The sequence below is a fragment of the Grus americana genome, chromosome 1 (assembly GCF_028858705.1).
Source record: "Grus americana isolate bGruAme1 chromosome 1, bGruAme1.mat, whole genome shotgun sequence".
Classification (NCBI taxonomy): Eukaryota; Metazoa; Chordata; class Aves; order Gruiformes; family Gruidae; genus Grus; species Grus americana.
In genome coordinates, this window is record NC_072852.1 from 38037043 (window position 1) to 38055602 (window position 18560).

At 41.4% G+C, this 18560-nt stretch overlaps 1 protein-coding gene across 2 annotated transcripts in view; it reads left to right on the plus strand.

The window, feature by feature from the left end:
• Window positions 1–18560, plus strand: part of SRGAP1 (SLIT-ROBO Rho GTPase activating protein 1) — a 157249-nt gene that overhangs the window by 123672 nt on the left and 15017 nt on the right. For both annotated transcript variants that reach the window (XM_054813319.1, XM_054813320.1), the window contains exons 13-17: window positions 1832–1892; window positions 2053–2130; window positions 3622–3756; window positions 15039–15144; window positions 18058–18282. In XM_054813319.1, the coding sequence (XP_054669294.1) occupies window positions 1832–1892; window positions 2053–2130; window positions 3622–3756; window positions 15039–15144; window positions 18058–18282 (605 nt within the window). The remainder of the gene's footprint in view (window positions 1–1831; window positions 1893–2052; window positions 2131–3621; window positions 3757–15038; window positions 15145–18057; window positions 18283–18560) is intronic.

Consider the following 18560-nt stretch of genomic DNA (forward strand, 5'->3'; position numbering starts at 1 on the left):
TACTCTGCTTTTTAGGAGAGCCAGGCTGCTCAGTGTTGGTGAAGATGACAGTATTCCTGTTTTTAGCAACTGACCTGTTCCATGGGGTTTTTTCAATTCAGCTGTTACTGAATCGTGACACAACTCAAACAGAAAATGCTCATTTGGACATTACTGATTCTTGTCTAGCCAATCTTTGCTAGGTTTTAAATTAAAAACCAGAGAAGTCACAAGTTAAATAGCGTAATTTGCAGTACAGTCTTTTGTAAGCCCCACTAAAACAACATGGAGAACATAGAAGATCAGGGGTTAGGTTATCTCAGGAAGTGCATTGTTTCATTGCTTCGCTGTGTGTTATTTTTCAAACTTTTTTTAGTAATTGGCTTTTCTTCTACTTGGGCTTAATTCATAAACTTCCCATTAGTGTAATTTAGCATGAAAATGAAGGACTAGTTTGTAAGAGGAAATGTATATTCTGAGTTACAGGGTGCTTTTGAATTCATGGCTTTGTAATACAGACTGGTTTATATTAAACTTTCAAATGAATTAGTCAATTCTCTGAGTGCTTACATATTTGAAATTCATTTGGAAAGAAAAATTATAGCTTCCAAGACAAGAATTTCAAAGGTACCTATTATTCATGAAACAGTAATTTTTCCAGCATAAGCACCAACTTTTCTAAATAATTTTTAATCATGTGATTTGTGACTTTAATAGATATTTGATGACTTGTAGTCATCAATGTGCTGGGGGTAAAACATCCATTTTTAACGTGCCAAAACACACAGATGAAGGACTGTGACGATTCTTTTGGAAAATCAGCAGTTTAAAAGAAAAAGACAACTCACTGAAAATTAGTGTATAGTCACCTTCTCCCTCTACCACCACAAGCATTTTTTCTCCTTTATTAAAACACATCTACTTAACCGCAGATGTAGTATGGATACTTAACTGCAGCCTTATCACAGCTGAGAGCAGGAGCTTTGATTCCTGAGCTCTGGCAGTTGCAGGCAGGGAGCTGTAGGCTGTGACCTCCCTTTCCCAATGCCTTGTGCCTACAGAAGAGGCAGCTGAACCATGTGCTCAGCTCAAAGTGGCTGCAGTTCACCACCCAGAGCATTACCAGCTAGTTAGTGCAGCCCGAAACAGTGTGCCAGGCCATCATCTGCCCTACGTTAGGAGACGCAAATCAGCAGAGCACGTAGGAAAGCTCTCGGGTCAGGAAGGAGACACCTGGTAAGCCACACAATGTCATTTGGTGGCTCTTCTCCAAGAACTTTTCTGATAGGCCAGCAGGTCCAGAAGAGGTCTTGTCAACTGTTTGTGATCAGCATTTTTTACCAAAATAAAAGAAGCACCTCGAGGAATTAGGTCCTGTGTAATTAGGCCCATGTAGGATTTTTCTCCACCAGGAAAAGAAAGGTAAGTTAAATAGATGCAGAGAGATCATCTTCATCATAAATTATTATTCTTAACAGTAAACTTTTAAAAAGGCAAATTCACTGCTTTAACTCATTTTGCTTCAAAAATCTAAAACACATGCATGAGCTTAGATGTCACATACAGTGTTAGCCAGATAGAGTGGCAGATGTGGAGAATGAAGTCTCTGAATTTCCCAACTCAATGATTTTAATGAAGAACCATAATCTTTTCTCTTCACCTGTTCCTTTCCCTCCCTCCTTAAATGGGAAGAGAACTCTGTTTGAAATTATATATTTTCTTCTGTGTTTTTTTGCCAGCACTGTATGTCCATCTGGATTGACCTAGAAGATGCATTTTCACATTCAGTCCAGAGTAGGGAGGTTTTCTCTTTCTGGTCTGCAGTTTACTCTTTCTGCTCTTGTTTTTCCAGGATTCAGGACAAGTCATTCCTCTCATTGTGGAAAGCTGTATCAGATTTATCAATTTATACGGTAAACTCTGAAACATCCTGTTATTTCATTATTGCCCTGACTTTTTTGTGTGTCTTTTGCATAATGCATTTACCACCACAGCTTTTTTTTTAAAATAGAGATTAAAAATGTTTTAAAAACTAGATTAATTTCTCATCACTGTCTCCCATCTTTGCTGCAGGTCTTCAGCATCAGGGAATTTTTAGAGTGTCTGGTTCCCAGGTGGAAGTCAATGATATTAAAAATTCATTTGAGAGAGGTAATTGCATTTTCATTTATTCAAGCACCTTAATATCTGACATTTAAAAATCTTTTAGATTGTAATTACTTTCTTGGCTGTTTAAGCAGTTTGTTTGCACTTTGTGTTCTGCACCTAAAACTTTGCACTATCATATGCTTAAAGATGAAATATAATGATGACATGTATATGTTTTTCCCCTGCTATGTCCTAGGAGCTTGAGATTGTTTTTCAAGGCATGTGACTCTTGAATCAAGTAAACTTTAGTCTTTTGTTAATGACAAACTGCAAATAATAGTTTGTCTGTATTTTATTTTAAAGATCTTCAGAAAGGAAAGATTATGGTTTTTAATTAAATTCAAGAGACTGCTTAATGCAATTTGAGAACCCTGTTATGTGATCTTCTGGAATACAAGTGCTCAACTTTCTGGTCCCTCTGCCAAAGCGGCATCACAATCAATGAGCATATGAGCTGTGAAAGGGTCATTCCATGTTCAACCACTGGTTTCAGTCCTGACAGAAACTTCAGCCCCAGAGGAGGAATTATGGGAAAGATACCAGGAAGCAAAACCAGCTTTTTAAACAAGAGTGGCTTGCAAGGCCCAGCCTAGGATTGCTCTGCTAGGGGAGGCAGGATCCAGAAATCCCCTAACTGTGTTAAAACAATACTAGTTACATATTTTTTTTTAATCTTACATTCTCTTTTCTTGGGTTTTAGAAGCTGTTTTCTTAATTTACCGGAAAACTTTTTGCAGATCATCTGCTAATGAGAAAACCCTTGGAGCAATAAGTCCTGTGACTAAAAGCATGAAAAAATATGCACAGTATTTTTCTCCCCTAGATTAGTTATATATGTTGTTAAACCTGATCTTGTCTTTGACAAGATACATGAAGCAGCTGTTTTTACATGCTAAGTGAAGCCACATCCTCCTATTCTCCATCTTTGAAATCTGCCTTAAAACTACTTCTCCTAGGTAGTGTTATTCTGGAAGATACACACATTGTAAAGTGTTTCAAAATAAAAATTAAGTTTAAAATTACACGTGGTTCAGTCATGGCCTTTAGGGTTTCAATTCCTATGCAGTGTTTTCACAAAATGGTTGCACATATTCCTGAATGTTTTCATTTTTCAGAAGGAAGACAGATTTCCAGTTCAAAGAGTTATCTAACTAGATTTGCTTCATGTAAGCTCCCAAAGAATAGTCTGAGAACCTCTATTCAACTAAAAACATTTGGCTTTTTTATTTTACCAACTGTAAATTGTAACGTGTCCATAAATACTTAGTTGGAAGTTCAGGACCTAAGAGATCACTAGGTTATGTAATTAAAAGAAAGCTTTATTTAGGCTGCTGTTTTTAGTTTAATCATAGCCTGGGATTTCCAAATCAGTGTTTATTGCCACCTCCCACACACTAAAAAAAAAACCCTCCAAAAATGTCACTCGCTTATAAAAATGTTGCATGCAAGAATGCTCCTGCATGTGTGTTTCATTCACTTTATTTACTTTTTAAGGTGAAAATCCTCTGGCAGATGACCAAAGTAACCATGACATTAACTCAGTTGCTGGAGTACTGAAGCTCTATTTCCGAGGGCTGGAAAATCCTGTCTTTCCTAAGGAAAGATTTAATGATCTTATTTCTTGTATCAGTAAGTAGAAATCTCTATTTCTTTCTCAATAGAATTTTATTTTCATATATACAGTAGCAGCCTGAAAAAAGAGCTAACTTCACAGATTGTTCTGAGACAATTTGTTTGCCGTCTCTAACAGTCTGGGTCAGTTATTAGTCATGCTTGCAGCTGTGGTTGTTCCCTTTTTCCAGTGGGATTAATGTACAGTACAACTCTTTGTTTAATAGGGCAGGAAGAATATCTTTTGGTATACAAGAGATAGTTAAATTTAAACGCATTATTATTTTCCTCTGTGCACTGGGGCAGACAGAAGGGGATGAAGTCATGATCGTGCAAACAGAGTATGTTACTTTCCACAAAGTTTTTCACGCCCCACAGCTTGAAGTCAGTGGTGGTGAATAAGTAACCAACTGCTCGACATTGTGTGGTTCTGGACCTTTGTTGTGCTCAGATTAAAACCCCCAGTCCAACCAGCAGGAAAACCCTTCAGTGCAGGAACGGAGGGGAGCAGCTGAGAGTTGTCAGTAGAACAGCCCGGTCTTCCCTTCTAACACACAAGCACGACCAGGCTGTAATGGGATGCCTCGGAGGAGTGTTTCATGGGTCTGTGCACTGCTGGTCTTTGTAGCCGGACACAGAGAGATTGTAGTAATTTAGGAGGTTCTCAGCGGATGAGTGAATTGCTCTGGCATGCACAAAACCTCTTCCAGGTCACAGATCCCTGCAGATGTTGAGGAGGGATGAGGCCAAGCCAACCATCAGTAGGTTTACTGTTCCCTGTGGGTCCGCTAGAAGTGGTCAGAGGTGCTAGCTTTGTGAAATCATTTTCCTCCTTTCAACCCTTCCTTTCAGCCAGCTTCAGCCGAATGGAGAAAGAGGCAGTTTCACAGGTAACGAGGGACAGCCCTTTGGGATATTAATTAGGGCAGGCTCTCTCCAAACTGTTATTTTGGCAAAGGGGTCTCAGCCCAGCAGGCAGGACCACAGATTGATGTGGTCATGGTGTCCTGGGCTGGCCATCAGATGGGCTTTTCTTCTCCTAGCCGGGGGGAACCCAGCATGTGTGGTTTCCTTCCCAGGTAGGGAGGATTGCAGTAATTCAGCCAGGAGGTTATGAATACATGGATCACTGTGACCAGGTCTATGTGTAATATTTTGTGTTTCGTTTTTTGCGGGGTTTTCTGCAGCTGTTGCTATTTACAGACTCAGTGGTACCGAGGAGTCCTGAAGGACCTCAAAACTGCAGTTTGATCCCTGAGGGGACATTGTCTCTTTAGGAAGCATATTCTTGGTTCTGCCTGAGTTCAGCTTTAGCTAACTCTGGTGCCACAGCCCAGAAAATGTCTGCGAGTCATAGAAATTGAAATCTAAATAAGGGTCGTTTTGACTGAGTGATTTTCTGCATGACAGGGATGATGGAACTTTACCTAATAATCCTGCACTGATTTCCATAACTTCTGGATGAATTAAAGCATGTCTGCTGGAAAAAATTATTGATTTAATGGCTTCAGTTGACAGAAAATCTACCACATTCTTGGATAAGCTGTTCAAATGATTAATCACTTTCGTTAAACATTTCTACCAGATTTCCTTTTCAAAATTTCTGCTGTCAGATTCGGCCCAGTGGATGTCTTTATGACTTTATTATTTTGACTAAGCATTAAGAAAAATAGAAATAGTGATTCTTATATGTAAAGATGGTATTGCACTCCACTGTGTTGAAGAACTTCAAATAGAATTATAAAACACCAAGAATGACTATTCAGCTTACAGAGATTATGCAAGTGAGTATTTAGGAAATGCAAAAATATTTGCCCAAAACAACCTTTTAAGTGTGTTCCAAGTAGAGGAACCTGGATGATTTCAAAGAGTTTCCGTTCACCATTGAAACTTCTGAAGACAGGATGGAGTATTTATTTGGAAAGAGGGGTAGAAGTTCAATGGACAGAGTATGTGTACATGGCATCTGCACAGGTGGGAGAGATTCACCAATCTCTCAGAGCATCACTGTCTGAGAGGGATCCAGTGCAGTTATCTTAAAATGGTCTTTTGTTATTAAGAACTTCAAGAAAAATGGCAATAGGTACTAGATCCCTAGTGTTAGGCCTTGGTTTCCTTAGAGGATGTCCAACTATTGCATGTCCAAGGTAAGAAGCAGATTATTTTCTTGAGAAAGAATTGACAACTTTTTTTTTTAAATAATAGTATCAACCAGCAGAGCTGAATAACAACCAATAGCCTGGAGCAAAGTCACTGCTTTTTGCAGCCACATTAGAGCACATTAGAGCTTGATGATGTTGACAATAGGGTTGAATGTTTACGGGTAAGAATCAGGGGAAGGCCAACAAGGCAGATATCATGGAGGGAGTCTGCTATAGACCACCCAACCAGGATGAAGAGACAGATGAAATATTCTATAAACAGCTGGCAGAAGTCTCATGAGTGCTAGCCCTTGTTCTCATGGGGGACTTGAACTTACCAGATGTCTGCTGGAAATACAATACAGCAGAGAGGAAACAGTCCAGGAGGTTCCTGGAGTGTGTGGAAGATAACTTCCTGGCACAGCTGGTGAGTGAGCCAGCTAGGGAAGGGGCCCCACTGGACCTGTTGTTTGCGAACAGAGAACGACTTGTGGGTGATGTGATGGTTGGAGGCTGTCTTGGGCATAGTGATCATGAAATGATAGAGTTTTCGATTCTCGGAAAAGTAAGGAGGAGAGTCAGTAGAACTGGTACCTTGGATTTCTGGAGGGCAGACTTTGGAACCTGGTTGGCAGAGTCCCTTGGGAGGCAGTTCCGAAGGGCAAGGGAGTCCAGGAAGGCTGGACACTCTTCAAGAAGGAAATCTTCAAGGCACAGGAGCAGGCCGTCCCCATGTACCGAAAGACAAGCCAGCAGGGAAGAAGACCAGCCTGGCTGAACAGAGAGCTTTGGCTGGAACTCAGGGGAAAAAAGGAGAGTTTATGACCTTTGGAAAATGGGGCAGGCAACTCAGGAGGACTACAAAGATGTCGTGAAGTTATACAGGGAGAAAATTAGAAAGGCTAAAACCCAACTATAACTTAGTCTGGCTACTGCCGTAAAAGACAATAAACAATGTTTCTATAAATACCTTTTGATGGTTGAGTCACCATCCCTGGAGATATTTAAAAGGTGTGTAGATGTGGTGCTTAGGGGCTTCGATTATTGGTGGTCTTGGCAGTGTTAGGTTAGCGGTTGATCTTAAAGGTCTTTTCCAACCTAAATGATTCTACGATTCCATGATTTTAAAATGGGAAAGTTATTGGCAAAGAGGTGTTGCCATCTGATCCTGGCTTAGACTGGCTGTTCTCTGAAGCTGTCATAAGTCTGGATTATCATCTCAACAACAGCTTGTCAAAATGAGGTGTAATGACTGAGTAGTTCTGCTAGGTTTGACTTCTCCTATTGCTGTTACAGAAGAAAGCAGAGGATTTTCTTCCTGATAATGTGTTGTAAGAGTCCCAGATCTGTTTCTGGCAGGTTTTGGAGGAAGCCAGGGGAGGATGATTTTGTTGTTTGATTTGGTTTCCACAAGGTTATCGTTAGGGGCACACTGAAATGGCACGTCAATGCCTTCCTGCAGCGGAGGGAGGAGAGCTAAGTTTGGAACATGGCAGGACAAAAGAGGTTTTCTCTTTGAGCACGTTGGGGTGGGTTTACTTTGTGTTGTCACAGCGAAGGGTTTGAATGTGGTGTGAGGGGAGAAAGAAAGAGCTCTTGTGCCTTGCACGCACAGCCAGCCCTAGAACCGCACGCTGGGAACAGTGGGCTGTGTGTCTACATCTTCTGATTATCTGAGAAGCCTGAGGTGGAGTGTTTTCACAGCTGCGTACCTGGTCTATGCGCTTCGTTAAGTGGTCCACCACTTCCAGGGAATAAGATGCTTTTTAAAAAAAAAAAAATAGCAGCTATGTGGCATGTGCTATCAAAAACTGTCTCAAAGACCCTTTCCATTGCAACCTTTTAGCCTTAATGCTTTGTCTGTTTTGCCAAAAGGAAGACAGTCTAGGCAAGATTTTTCTCCCAGTTTAGACTTTGAACCTGTCATGGTTGCATTACTTTCTTTTTCTGTGCTTATGTGGCCTCACATATTAAGTATGTTGGTCTTCATGTTAATGGGAGCATGGCCAAACTCCCTTTCCTCTGTGAGAACACATGTTACTGTAACTTTAGATCACAGTCGGTATATAAAGTCCAGAAGGCTTTCACATTTTTAATTAAGAGGATTTAAACACCCTTAATTCATATTGCATTCACTATCTGATGAACAGTGAGGAAAGGAATAAACATTAAGTTGTTTTCAAATAGTTTTTTCAAGATAAATGTCAGTGTGGTTTTTTTAATCATTGGCAGAAATTGTTATAAAAGGGAGAAGGGAGAAAGCAAATTCATAAAGTTAATGTTCACATAAATCTGTAAAAGGGCAGAGTGTCACACATTTTATATGGAAATGTAATGTTGCCAGTGAAAAACCCCTTGAAACTAAAGTACTTAGTTATGGATGTCAAGCATAATTGAGGCTACAGCTGCAAAATGAACCTTTCCTCAGTACAGCCACTGAGGAATTCCTTTGCATTTATGCATATATTTCCAAATGAAATAGAGCATTGTGATTTAATGCTTTCCCTTTTGCAAATATAGTGGAAACAGTGCAAAATGACTGTGACTTTTAGGGCAATTTGTATTAATTAGACTCATGAGAACAATGTTATTCTGTTTGGGCTTATGAAGTGTCTTAGATAAAATTTGGGCCAAATTATGACTTCTCCAAAGCAAGCATGAAAGGTAGGACAGAACATAAAGAATCCATCTGATTACAGGCCATAGTTCAGCATTCTCCGCAAAAAGATGAGAGCTACTATTGCTCCCAGCAGCACTCAGCAATGCAGAGGGTAAAATAAGGTGGGGTGGAAGGAAAGAGAGTTGCACTGCACTTCTTCTCTGCCCCTTTGTAGAAACAGGCTGGCCCAAATGCAAGTGAAATATTTCTAAGAGGAGTTACATGGAGGCAGAGGGTACTGAAGCTGTGCTTAGGGCTGGCCACAATTCACCTGCACTGCTGGGGGACTCCAATTCCTCTCCTGGTGTGAGTTCTTATACACGAGAATTACAATTCAAATACACAGCTGTGCCGTGCAGCAGCAGACGCATCTCAGCTACCCAGACCGCTTATCTTCTGCTCAGGTCATTATAATTCTTCTTGGTTTCATGCCCCTTGCCTTAAATTTGATATACTAAGATGCTAGGATGGATGAAAACTTACATCTTTTTTCCTTCTGATTTTCATCATTTCAATCCCTTGCTGCCAGCAGTGCCTGTTTACCTAAAGGCATAAATGTTATGAAAGGAAGTTATTTTATTGCTTTTCAGAGTATTGCCTGTTACTTAAAAAGTAAAAAACTATACTCTCAATTGTCAACTCTTCCTGAAAAAGTTTCAACAAAATGACAACTGTTTCCTTCTCTAAGTGACGATGGTGGAGACGGTTCGTTGTGTTTCTCTTCCTGTAATGCTTTCTTAAGTAGATCTGAAAGAGCTGTAAGTGGCATTGCTGAGTTAATGCATACGTATCTTTGAGTTGGATTGAACTCATCTACCAAAGTGGAAAGAGGCACAAATTGTTAACTTCAGCACTAATACATAGTCACGTAGATTACTTGTCAGCTGCAAATTGACCATAAAAATTACATCTGCGAGTGTAACTCAATCCCATTTGACGTTCAGCGGGTGTGTAAAATATGCATTAGGCATTCACTGTTACAAGTAAGTGCCACATGAAGTGGAAGTAGCGAGTGAGCCCCACATAGAGATACCACATTGGATTTTATCCTTCAAAACAGTGGTCCTAAAGGAGAGAGGTGTCTTACATTACCATTGTTTGCTTTCTTCTTCCTCCTTTGTGCTACTCTTGCCTGTGAAATATGATTAGCTTGCACAGCACTGACTGTTAGTGTAGCACAATTCATTCATTGCTGACACCAGGTTTCTCCTTCCACATGTTCTGATCAATAATATCTTCCTTTTGCCAAATGTTTGCAATTCTTTTGTTACCACTGAGATTGGCCTATGGAGGTTGCCTGTTAACAGAGAGTGGTAGAACATACACAATCCAGAACTCATGTTTCTGAGCTCTGACTGTTCCCAGGCTGAATCTTCTCCTCACTGGATAACCATGGCTCACCACCAGTGCAGGGGAGGCCATGTATAGAACCAAGACCAGGAAAAGTACAGTGCTTTTGTAGCATTTTTAACTATACCAGAGTGATGAAGGCACGTAGCTGTCCAGTTGGCCCAAGATATTTTGGAACTACCAGCAATTGCTCTCTTTTAAAGCGCTGCATTTATGTATTTGAATATTTATTGCCTTTTACATGCTCCACTACTTCAGGATTATTGCTTAATTAAACTTCACTTACATTTTCTTAATGTTATTTAGGATGATTGTATCCCTGTCTTCATTTATAATTTAGTTTTGTTTTATTTGTATTTGGGAGCTTGTGCTAGTAATTGTGTTTTCTCCCCCCCTCAGGTGTCCTTTGCTCTTCTGAGGCAGATTGTTGGCTTTTGATCTGTTTCACTTTAGAGTCTGCCTTTGCAAAAACTTCATCATGAGTCACCAGGTGGTTAAAATGTGTTATTTCTCATGGGAGAGAAAAGTGGATATTCATTGACTCTGTGTGTCTCCGCAGTAAGCAAAGGTGACACCGCCTCTCCAGACCGGGTTCCAGTGTTCTTGGAGGCTGAAGATCACACCTTTAAGGCTTGAGTAGCTAGGATTTATGCCTATCTATCTCGTGCTATTGACAACTGGTCTTTAGCCCATGGCTGACAAAGAGGCAGCTACCTAATAAGTAATTCTTTCATTTATGCAATGACATTAGTCTCATCTGGATTCATTCATTCAGTTCAAGGACAAGGAGCATTTGCAGAGGAAGTCCATGGGAGATCGATAAATAAATCTTTTCCAAGAGCCATGCAAGACTGCACCTCAACAAATTTTCTTGTGGAGGTTGTGATCTGCGTCTTTGGAGGATTTTATGAACAGGTTGGACAGCCATCTGTCAGAAGTGATTGAGCTAAAGTCAAAGGGTGAAACTGTAGGCTTGAATGACCTCTGAAGATTCCTCCGAGCTCTCTGTTTTTCATTTTTTTGTGGTAACTGGTAGAGGCTCCTTAGATCCCAAACACCTCTGATTCTTAGATGCCTAGATAATTTTATGGATACACAGAAAACCAAGCTCCTTATATTATTAGGGTGCTTTGCTCCGTTACTGTCTGATAAAAACACATTAATAGTTCCAGGCACAGGTGCCCAGCTCTTCCACAGAGTGCTATAGTCATGAAGCCCCAGAAGGTGGCCTCTTCCCCTTCTCTTATTTCACCCCACAAATGTCTCCTGTGCTGTGGGTTGCACTGTAGCTCCACTTGACAGGAGTACAGTGTTCCCACGCCAAACACCTTCTCATCTGGCTGGCAGGAAACTCTCCTGCTTGTGGGTTTGACCCCCATGGCTGAGACGGGTCTGGAAGGCAGGTGTGTCAGACCAGAGCTCCAAAAGCTTTGCTTTGCTCTGAAAACTGGGAACTAGAAAATAATAACCATTTCTATCTGTCATATTTACCTGATGGTAGTCTTGATTTGTAGCTGATATTCATGTGTCCTTCACAAAGATCTCCCTTCCCTCCGTCACTCCACAGTCAGAAAAACTCGTTAGTTCTCAGCATGCATGGCCTTGCCAGAGGCTTGTCCTGTTGCTCGTGTTTGGGAATGTGAGTCTCATCGTATCATTAGAGTAATGAACCAGTTTTCAAATCCCCTGATTTCTATTTCTGCTTGGCAGCTAATTGCATTATTAGGAAAAGTCATGTAATATCAGCACTTCAGTTTTCTTAGCTGAGAAATGGGTAATACCTTACTGGGCGCTGAGGTAGGGCTAATTACAATTCTTGAAAGTCAGAGTAATGAAAAGAGGGCCTCCAACAGAAGTGCTGTGAGAGGGGAGACACAACCAGCGCTCCGCAGTGTTGGGATTGACAGTGGTTTCTCGCAGCAACCAGCTTGTGGCGTGGATGGCCATTCTGCCCCGAGGCTCTCTTCAGCAAATCCAGCGGAGGCAAAGCAATGCTTTCTCTTCTCTCTGCATGGAAAGCAGCAGAGCTGCAAATTCTTTCTGCCTGGATGCAGAAAGATCACTCTGTATTCATTCCTTCTTTCCCACATACCCAAACACTCACGCACTGCATACACACAAGCAACTATGGAATTTGGCTCCTCATTTAAAAGCACACAAATGCATAACTTTATTACCTGTCTCCTTTAAACGAAATTAATGCCGAGAAAGAAGAACAAGCCTTTTGAAATAACAGGGAAAGCACACAAATTTACCACTTGGCAGCAGTTTGGATTTTCAATAAAGGGGCTTTCATGGAAACTGGGACTGGGTTACTAGGAAGGTATTGGAAATGCACACACCTCATTCCAGCATGTATAGCTTGTAACTGCTTTAGTATAGAGATGACCTGCTAGTACTTACTACTACTGATCGTGCTCCTAGTAGGGCAGCTGGGATAGCTCAACACATGGCCATGCAGCCAAACTCTCTGTACCTACTCTGAGTGTCCATGCTGCCTACTGGGACCAGTTCCTGGCTCATGCATCCTGTGAACCATGTCTAGGAACTGCTTGGAGGAGCTGTCGTTGGCACAGACCGCAAGCACATTGGAGAGTGTGAAAACTACTGTGTGGTAGCCACCTGCCAGTGTTCAAGACTGCGCCCCATCCTGGTTTAGCTCACTAGTTCAGACAGAGCTTTTGCATCCAGAGCTGGAACGAGCCAGTGGACCCACCTGGGAGCCCGGCCAGTGCATTTCTTGGGTCTGATTTGAGTTCAGCAGTGAGTGAAACTGGTCCAGGGCCAGTCTCCAGAACTGGCTGGAAGAGGCAGGTCTGCAGCACCAGGCATTAGCCAGGAAAGGCATTCATGCAGAAGGCAGGTCCTGGTGCTGCATCACAACTTCCTTCCAGCTTCCCACATCCAGCACACAGGGTGGACAGGCTGGAGGGGAGCTGTGCCACAGCACCGCACGGCAGTGCTGCTGAGGCAGGAATGTTGAAAGATGTAACCAAAGCACCTTTGTACCTTTCTCCCTCAGCCCTACTCCATAGAAAATCCACCTGCGTGCACACACACAGGCTCAAAACCACCCAGACCTGCAACTCTGTGTGCAGAGACCCAGAGACAGGCTTGTCAGGGGGAAGGTTGGCTGAGCTGGAGACTCACAAGGCGCCGCTGGCTGTAACGGCAGCTGCTGGGGAACTGAAGATGTGGTCAGGCTCCTTCCACTTACTTTTGGAGAGTTGCTTAGTTTCGGCAGATGGAGAAGGGCCTTGCACTAAAACCGGTGTCTGTGGGCTGTGCAGAACAGCAGTGTGGCACTGCAGTGCAGAAGTGAGGGTATGTAGCATTGATGTCTCCAAGATGTGGTATGCACTGGAAAGGGAGCGGAGAATTGTGGTCACTCTGTAGATCCTTGCTGTGCAAGCAGCTCCCAGGCTTAGCATGTCCCTGCCATGGACTCCGGTTCTTAACCAGTAACCAGGAATACTTCTTGATTCATGCAGTCCGGGTTTAACAGAAACAATAAATTTCAAGTCCCATACTGTACTAGAGAAAGTGTGATGGCTTGAGCTGATTTTCAGCTAGAGTTTGGGTTCAGTGTGACTCATTAGGTTATAAGTTATACAACTTGTCAGCAGTCCTTTTCCCCACCAGCTCCGCAGCAGTCAGTGGCATCTCACCAGGTTCACCGTTCCAGCCTTCAGCCGCTCTGCTAGGGAACAGGATTTTTTACCTCCCGCAGGAGTTTCGCTTTGCTGCTCCCGCAGGAAATACCACAATCCGAATGGGCATCCTTCATGCAAGCAGTGGTGGGCTGTTCTCCTTCTGCAGAAACTTCCAAGGGGCCAAGCTTCACCCCATCCCAAAATCTCTTCTGTTCCCCAGCACACTGGTGGTGCTGAGCCAGTGGGATCTCCTGTAAATGCAAGTGTGGGAACAGGTTTTCCCCCTTAGTTTACCACTAAGGGGGGCATTTCCTAATGAAGTACAGCGCTTCTGTGTGGTAAACAGAAGTCTCACTGCCGACATGCTCTGCATGTGCTTAGTTCTTGGTACCAAAATACTAATTACTAGACACCAGTTGTTCTTCTAAGAAAAGTAAGTCAACACACATTTTGCATCTACAAATAAATGCTGATTGGTAGAAATAGCCATACCAAAAAGCGCAAATAAACACCAGGAAGTCTGTTTACAGTTAGCACTTTAAATGTGTGCTGTTAGATATCACATTTTGGGGTACAAATGGCTTTTCAGCTACTGGAATCAGCTCCTGTTTCTTATTTCAAAATTTTTTGATATCCATGTCAGTGCCACTGGACAATATTTCTCATATAGTCTGCTAAGATTTCCCCTAGATGTTATTAACTGCAGCATTCTTTCTTGGCTGATGTAAAAAGCATTTCTGAAATTTTAGGTTGTTTCTAACAGTGTCATCTACACAGAAAACACATTGAGTAAAAAATTGAGATATTACTTATTTTGAAAAACAATTTATCCTTTTATCCCATCACTACCCCACTTGGAGCCACATGATCTTTCTCACCAATATAGAAGATAATACATCCTTGTTATAAGACATTAGGAACTGATGCTTTTATTATGCTGTCCTTGTTTTGCCTGCTTCAAAAGAATTTTGGTGGACTGCTATAAAATCATTTGGGAAAATACATGTGATCTTTGTGTTTGTTGCTTACACACTGTAAAACATAAGGCCTTTCTCCGACTTTGCCATAAGAGATTTATAGCTGGACATTTGATTAAGAAAACTCATTAGAGAAGTTTGGTGATTGGAATATTATATCTGATATGAACATTCAAATAAGGAGAATGAATCTGTATTTTAAACTGATGGCAAACATTGCTTCCTTGCGTTTATGTACAGATATTGTGGTTTTGTGAGCTGTCTAGCTCAACAAGTGGCACAGGGTTTGACTTAGGCAGATTTGTGACTTCTTATATTTAAAGATGTCTCTTTTAAGTTGTGTGGTTTTAAGGAGAGGGAAAAGGACTTTTATATCTTGTTTTTCTAATAGGCCAAAATGGGAAGATATTGGCTGGGGACATGTGCTGGTAAAGAGTAGAAGTAAATTGAGTAAACTGACTGAATGCTATTTTAGCCCATCATATGAAAGGGAACTTAAAATACTTCCTTCTGTTTGCAGGAATAGACAATCTCTATGAGAGGGCTCTTCACATCCGCAAACTCCTCCTTACTTTGCCCAGGTCGGTCCTTATAGTGATGAGATACCTCTTCGCCTTCCTCAACCAGTAAGTGCTTTATCATTCCCCAGGGCACTGTATCTTTATCTGCCTTCCTCTGCTGGTATTGAAATTCTTTGGGTTTACTCATACTCCTACGTAGAATTTACATTTAAGCTCCATTTAACACAAAAGATGATCTTCTAATTGGCAATGAAAATAGAAGGGGAACAACAGTTTTCATTCAAATTAAAATTCCATTTGTCCAAAACTGAGCAAGGGTGTAATAAAACAGATTGAAGTGTTGTCTGAAATGGGGAGTGCAGGCTACATCATTAAAGCTGATAACAAAATAAGCTGTTAAGAAAAATAACAAACTGTAACTACATTTAAAATCATTTACTGCCACTGCCAGGGTGAGACTTTGTGTTGCTGCTTCTATTTTCTGTAAATAGGGCTACCAGTATAGAGAACATACATGCCCTGTGTATGGTTTGATATAAAGTAGCTTGGTTCTCACACTGCAAAACAGAGGCAGCTGCTGCAAGGAGGGTCATGTGAAAAAGGGAAAGTGGTGTTCGTGTCTTCATCACCCCAGAAAAACTTCTTCATTCTCAAAACAAAAGACAGGTTGGACAATTGCACTGTGCTTCTCTCTCCAGTCCTTCACAGCCCTCTCCAGTTTTGCTGACCCCAGTATTTTCACAGCAAATTTTGCTTCTTGTGCACTTTGCCCTGATTCTAGCTTTTCTCTTTCTGCTGCCATGTTGTCTGTTTCCTGTTATATCTGTTTTCATATTGTCCTTTTCCTCTTTTTTCTTTTCTGAATTTGCCCTCTGCTGATTCATTCTGTCTTTGTGACCTTCCCCATTTCATCCATCCTGTCTGTTCCTATAGAAACAGGGTCTTTGCAGCCAGGTTATGTGTGCATGCTGTTCCCATTTCCTTTCTTCTAGTAATTTCTGAAACACTTTCAAGTAATATTTAAAAGAGGGGCAGAGATCTAAAGTTTTATGAAAATAACCGTTCATTGAAAACATTCGTTGATCCCTCCGTAATGACACTGTGTAAATACCTCACGGGCTTATATCGCAGCTTCTCCTCTACTTAGATGGGCAGATTGGCCAGTGTTATATGAGGTTGTACTTGTTACATGGTCATGTTAGCTACATCTGTGCTCTCCACAGAAATGCAGTTCAGAAAGCAGTCTAAATCTCATATGCCTCCAAACTGCTCCCAGTGCATCCACAGGAAAAACAGTCCCATAGTTTGACTTTCTGCAAATCCAGTTCTGCTTTTTGCATATGCAGTTCAGCCTGCTTGGCCACATGAGGTCATCAGACCTCATGGCTTGACCTCATCTGGTCTATCATCCTGCTCAAAGCTTCTAAAGTTAGATCAAGTTGCTCAAGGCTTTGTCTTGACTTCATGAGAAGCAGGGGGAAGGGTAATAATTATTCCCTTGACCTATTGGCTTTGCTTTTCCTAATACAGTCACATATGTAACTAGCCATCATCGCTGGAAGACACACTGCTGAATCACATCCAACTTCTTGTCCAAAATGTGCTTTTCCCAGTGCTTTTCCTTGGGAGCTAACAGTCTGCTCCAGACTAATAATACATGGGATTATTTCATCCCACTGGCAGGACTTTGCATTCATTCGTGTTGAACTTGGCGAAATTCTTGTTCATCCATTCCTCCATCTTGTCAAGGTCCTTCTAAATGGTAACCCTGTCCTTTAGCATATCTGCTGTCCTCCACAGTGTGGCATCATCTGTAAGTTGGCTGAATGTGTACTCCATCCTGTTGTCTAGGCCATTCATGAAGATGTTGAACAGTACCAGCCCCTGAAGAGCACCACGTGTTACCAGCCACCAGCAGAACTTCACGTTTCACGATGATAATATTTTTACACATTCTCGCACACATCTAAAGGCTCAACCACCTTATAAATCAGTAGAACAAGATGTCTCCAATTAAAACATGGGATATGATAACAAATCATGGCATCAGAAAGAGAAGAGCATGATTAATTTTACAAGCTAGTTATGAAGGGAGTAATTTAGCAGGTTTGCCTCTTCAGTTTGTATTGTTTGTACATGTACACTCTATAAAATTCCCTTTCTAAAGGGAATATGATCCTGTATTTAAACACAACCAGACATACTAATTCATATGCTGCTTCAGAGTGCAGAACAACACTGAGATAAAGGGTGTTCCAGTGCTTCAGGTTCTGTTTGACTCTCCCTGCACAGAACTCCTCAAAAGCTGACATTTCCACTAGAAATGCCAATGCTTTTAAACAAGGGAATAAAGAGCAACTTTTCATTCAAAATCAAAATTGAAAACTAGTAATGTTGAATTTTCTGGAGGAAAGGAGACCTTGCAAAAGTTGGTTAATAAGAAGGATCAAAGCATTTTGTTTGCTTGCTTCCAGAATGAAATCCCTGTGGGAGTTTGTGGGCAGAAGGCAAGGTGCTCAGGGATTTTAGGTTGTATGGTAAAAACAGAAACCAGAAGTCACAAGAGCCTTTGCAAGAGCCAGGAACTACCTCCAGAAAACAATTCAGTCAGCCTGTTATATAGCCAGTTGATGAGAGAGATGCATCAGGGTATGATGAGAAATGATAAGCATGATCCACTTTGGATCCAGTCCACTTGGGCCTCCAAGGATACGCACTGATGAGATAGAAACAGCAGCAGTTGATGCATTTCACATTAGCCCATTAAGTCAGTGTACACTGAACACAATAGCATAGGAACACATAAATCTGCATACATATACGTGCTATAAATTCACTTCATAATGTTTATAGCCTATTGAAGAAATCCCTTTGTTTGTTTGTTGTGTTATGTGGGATTAAGTCTCAAGGAAAACAGGAAATCTTAGGTTGTGATGGAAAATAAAGTTTCACCAGTTTTCGGAATAAGGTTAGTCGCAGTGGAAAAGTCAATTTTTCTTGATTTTTCTGTTATAACAGCCTTTCACAGTACAGTGATGAAAACATGATGGATCCGTACAACCTGGCTATTTGTTTTGGGCCAACCCTTATGCCTGTTCCAGACATACAAGACCAGGTGTCTTGTCAGGCACACGTGAATGAGATAATCAAAACTATCATCATCCATCACGAGGCTATTTTTCCAGATGCTAAAGAACTTGATGGCCCAGTGTATGAAAAATGCATGGCTGGAGATGACTACTGGTAAGTCAGAATATTACCCTTCTATCTCCTTAACAAGATCATTAGACTGGTTGTCTGGATAACTCCTGTGATACAGAATGACATTCGCACACAATAGAAGTATGAAGATAAATGAGAAGAGCATTTGGATTCACATAGGAAAATGTTAACTGTAAAAACATGAAGCAAAGGCAATTACAATGAGGTTCCCTACAATATTTTGTGGAGAAAGCTGTCCTTGTGTTCAGCCAGATGCAGCCAGAATTCCAGGTGTACTATGCAGAGCACACAGCCAGAAA